The sequence below is a fragment of the Rhagoletis zephyria genome, unplaced genomic scaffold, assembly GCF_001687245.7.
Source record: "Rhagoletis zephyria isolate East Lansing unplaced genomic scaffold, Rhagoletis_zephyria_1.1 Rzeph_scaffold_05967, whole genome shotgun sequence".
In the NCBI taxonomy this organism is placed as follows: domain Eukaryota; kingdom Metazoa; phylum Arthropoda; class Insecta; order Diptera; family Tephritidae; genus Rhagoletis; species Rhagoletis zephyria.
Genome location: NW_016163050.1, coordinates 1 through 4,117, shown reverse-complemented (window position 1 = coordinate 4,117; position 4,117 = coordinate 1). Strand labels below are relative to the sequence as shown.

At 41.6% G+C, this 4,117-nt stretch overlaps 1 protein-coding gene across 1 annotated transcript; it reads left to right on the top strand.

Moving 5' to 3' along the window:
• The first annotated feature begins 224 nt into the window (after positions 1–224).
• Positions 225–2,095, top strand: LOC108372678 (uncharacterized). Its single transcript, XM_017628410.1, has 3 exons — positions 225–924; positions 988–1,171; positions 1,229–2,095. Exons 1-3 carry the CDS (start codon positions 911–913, stop codon positions 1,583–1,585), a joined length of 555 nt encoding a protein of 184 aa, XP_017483899.1. The 5' UTR covers positions 225–910; the 3' UTR covers positions 1,586–2,095.
• Positions 2,096–4,117: the final 2,022 nt, after the last annotated feature.

The following is a 4,117-nucleotide window of genomic DNA, read 5'->3' as shown; positions in this document are numbered from 1 at the left end:
GCGTATTCCTATACTTTGCCCAGTCGGTTCGCTTTCTGTTCCTGTATGCTGTTAAAGGAGCAGGATTAAAATTGAGATTGAAACTAATGTATAAATTTTTGACGATGAGTCCAGCTCACCGACAGAAATACTCTTCGTATTCTAGAGACTCGCTTTATCAGGTCTTAACGATAAGCAGGACTTATCGTGAGAAGCGTATCTGCGTAGAGAGGCCGACAGCGTATTCCTATACTTTGCCCAGTCGGTTCGCTTTCTGTTCCTGTATGCTGTTAAAGGAGCAGGATTAAAATTGAGATTGAAACTAATGTATAAATTTTTGACGATGAGTCCAGCTCACCGACAGAAATACTCTTCGTATTCTAGAGACTCGCTTTATCAAGTCTTAACGATAAGCAGGACTTATCGTGAGAAGCGTATCTGCGTAGAGAGGCTGACAGCGTATTCCTATACTTTGCCCAGTCGGTTCGCTTTCTGTTCCTGTATGCTGTTAAAGGAGCAGGATCAAAATTGAGATTGAAACTAATGTAGAGGTGGTCAGAAAAAGAGTGTTCCTTGGACACCTGCCAGTCCCTTATCCGATCGGACAAACGCTCGACACAAGGGTGATGTCCAGCACTTAGCTTCTAACAGAGGTCACAAAGGTGGCATCGGCCCCACGGTTACATACAGTAAGATTATATAAAAGAATAAATGCCCCTATTATGATTCACAATGATAGTTTAGTTGTAGTTGTCGATTTCGTATTACGATTTACAACTCAACTCAACTTTCAATCAGCTGTTCACTTAGTTGTCTTCGTTAAGTTGTTACCAGTATTATGGTTCATAACCAAATTAAAGTTTAGTTGTATGAGCTGTCAAAGTGCGACAACTACTTTTTATCAGTTGTGTTCTTGTTAGCAAGCGGTAAAATGGAAAAAACATTGTAAGTGTTTGTAATAAAATACGTAAAATATGCAGCAAATGGATGAATAAACAATTATTTCAGGAAAATATCAAACAAGCAACAAATTGACAGCCTTGTCGATTTAGTCGAAAAACATCCCGACATTGGAAGAGGGAAAGGCCAATACGGATCTAGTCGCCAAGAAACAAAAGATACTTGGGTGCAGTTTGCAGTCGAGCTGAATAGCCTTGGACCACCATCAAGAACAGGTCCAGAATGGCAACGGGTATGTTACTTTTAACCAAAACAAAAAACAACACCTTATTCAGATTTTTCTATTTAGGTATCGATTCATTATAAAGCCAACCTGAAACGAAAGTTGGCGAAAAATAAAGAAAACTTCCTGGCGACCCAAGAAGCCAATTTGACTGCTAGTGAAGAAAGGGTGTGTGAGCTTACTCAAGTTAACTTATCAATTAATCCCCCTGGGAGAGCGTTCGGGTTAGCTGTTGATTTGACCGCAGAAGAAAATGTAACTCCTCCAGCTACTGATTCGCCGGTAGTAATTGAAAATGCCGTGCCAAACGAGACCCAAACGACTGAAGGCAAGCGAAGCCGAAATTCAATTACTCGAAGGGCAGGCAGGAACACAAACTCAGATTCTGCGAACCCTCAAAAAAATAGAAAGCACGCAGCATAAAGTGTACCAGCTAAAGAAAGAAGAAGTGAAGTTGTTAAAGGAACGTGGAAAAGAAGCAAGTGTCCTTAGGAAGCTAAAGATAGAAATAGCTAAAGAAAAACTGAAAAGACTGAAGAATTGAATATGGGTGATATCTAGCATATATTAAGAAATGGAATTTTTTATAGAATGAATTATTATGTTTTTTAATGAATTTATTTTTTTTTTTCAATGTAAATAACCCTTTTTATCACTTAAGAAACCAAGTTGATTTTATTAGTTACATAAGTACCTCTTTACTTGAAAAATGAATTATTTGTTACTTTTTGTGAAATGAATTAATTTATTAATTTAAAATGAAATACATGTGAGATTTATTGCAATGAACGCATTATGTTGTTCCTTATTCTTTCTCCTTCGACATTCGATGCGGAATTATTTTCCTCAGGTGTGGATTCTTGTTGGTTATCTGTGCTCAAAATGGTATCGGGAAATTGAACTTTGAAATGCTGTGAAATGTTGTGTAAAGCACAGCAAGCATTAACAATTTGCATAGCTTTTTCCGGCGCGTAGTGCAAACCCCGAGCAGAAAGCAAACACCTGAACTTGCTTTTCAGCACGCCAATAGTTCTCAACGGAGTTCCTTGCTTTAGCATGAATTTCGTTGTTGCTCCTTTGTGGTGAGCCATCAACTGTATTCCGAAATGGGGTCATTATAATTCTTCCTAGTGGATATCCTGCATCACCTAGAAATAATTTTTCATATTGTACATACTTCTGTACATAGCAACATTTTATATAATGGCAGTAAGGATCACTTACCCAAAATCCATGTGTTTGTTGGCAAATTCTGATCGAGGTGTTGTTTTAGTGTGCTCACATTCCATAAAGCGGCGCATAATTTTATGATCGTTGATATAGCAGATGTCCGCTTTGATTGCTTAAAGAAGTCCTTCGCCTCATTGAGTAAATATATAAACGCTTCCTTGTTCAGCCTAAAGTAACTAATGAATCTGAAAAAAGAACTATGAAAAACTTTCCGCAGTATCATTAATACAATAACTTACTTGGCCGTTGGTAGCACCAATGGATTAGTCTGGTCTCTAAGGCTCCTTCTAATACGTGTAAGTTGTACATTTTCTTCCTCTTCATCTTCCGAAAAATATATTTCCACGGAGATGTCCATAGTAAATAAATATATTTAAATTTTCACACAATTTTTTGTATACTCGCGTAACTTCCAGCTGATTTGAGTTGTCAAAATTAACAATTTTCAGGTTGGCAATAACTTAACGAAGACAACTTCAATTGGTTGTGAATCATAATACAAAAAAATAGTTGAGTTGAGTTGTAACATTGACAACTCAACTGAGTTGAGTTGTGAATCATAATAGGGGCAAAAGTCAAGTAAACACTCACCCCGGGAGTTGGTGTCGCTTGAGCCCCAGATCGTGTTATGTGAATTAGAGTCGGCCCCTATTATGACCGGGAGCTTTCTGTGATTTGCTCCCTTCACCGCTTCTTCCAGTCTATAGGGTGGAAAAGCATGGCTGTCGTGGGCCATGTAGGTTGTTGCCAGCCAGATCACGCTCTCCGTCAGCTGTACGCTGATGCAGACAGTGGCCTCGTCGCTGTATTGTGAGAGTAAAAAATGAGAATACACTTTTTTAATTAGAATGCACGCTATGATCCTACCTATTACTGGAGCTGTTACCACCTGGTAGGCATCAGAGTTCAGTCCGCAAAGCTTGTTTCTGACGATCCAAGGTTCTTGGACTAGAATCAAGTCCTCAGCTTTATCGCTGAGGCGAAAAAGGAGATCAGCCGAGGCTGCCTTGGAGTGGTGCAGATTAATTTGTAGGATCTGCACCATCCTCAGAATCGGTTATGTCCATTGCTTCTAGCTGTTGTTGTTGTTGTTGTAGCGGCTACAACAACCCCGCCTAGGACGGTTGGTATCTCAGTCGTTGTCGTGAAGTTCCACTAACGGCAACCCTAGGAAGCGTGCGGGTTGTCGGGTTTTCCGGCATGCGAAGAGATGTTTCAGTCATGTGGGGTCTCTCCGCATGCCGGACATCTTCGGCACATCCTCTTCAACCTACTCAGGTAGGAGTTAACCTGCTGCAGTAGCCGGAGCGAAGTTGGCAAGTGTGTGCGTGTCTCCCGAGGCAGATGAAGCTCGTCTCGTCTATGTCCGGGGGTGGTATGCCTAGAACGGCATTCACAGGTCTAGAGTCTACATAACTCGAGACTGAGTCCTGTGAATGCCGTTCAGGCCTGCGGTACGCTGTCGGGTCCAGAGGTTGCTTAATGAACCTCTGGATCTTCGTCCGTCAGTTCATATAGATGCCTCCTGACGTGCCTAGGCGAGGGCTCCTCTGCAAGCAGCTGTCTGTTGCTTGGGTGGCCACTTCTGTGGCTCCCGATCAGGAACTGCTTGCAGAGCATTATATTAGTGCTCCTTATACGGGAGCATTTGCGCCTCGCCGTGCAGTGGTGTTCAGGCGACATCACGAGGCATCCCGTCGCTGTCCTGAGTGCGGTGTTCTGTAC

Excerpts from the sequence above, each read along its gene's own strand:
- LOC108372678 (XM_017628410.1), top strand. Across the intron at positions 1,172-1,228 it reads CAGGTCCAGAATGGCAACGG|GTATCGATTCATTATAAAGC; the intron begins GTATGTTACTTT and ends TTTTCTATTTAG.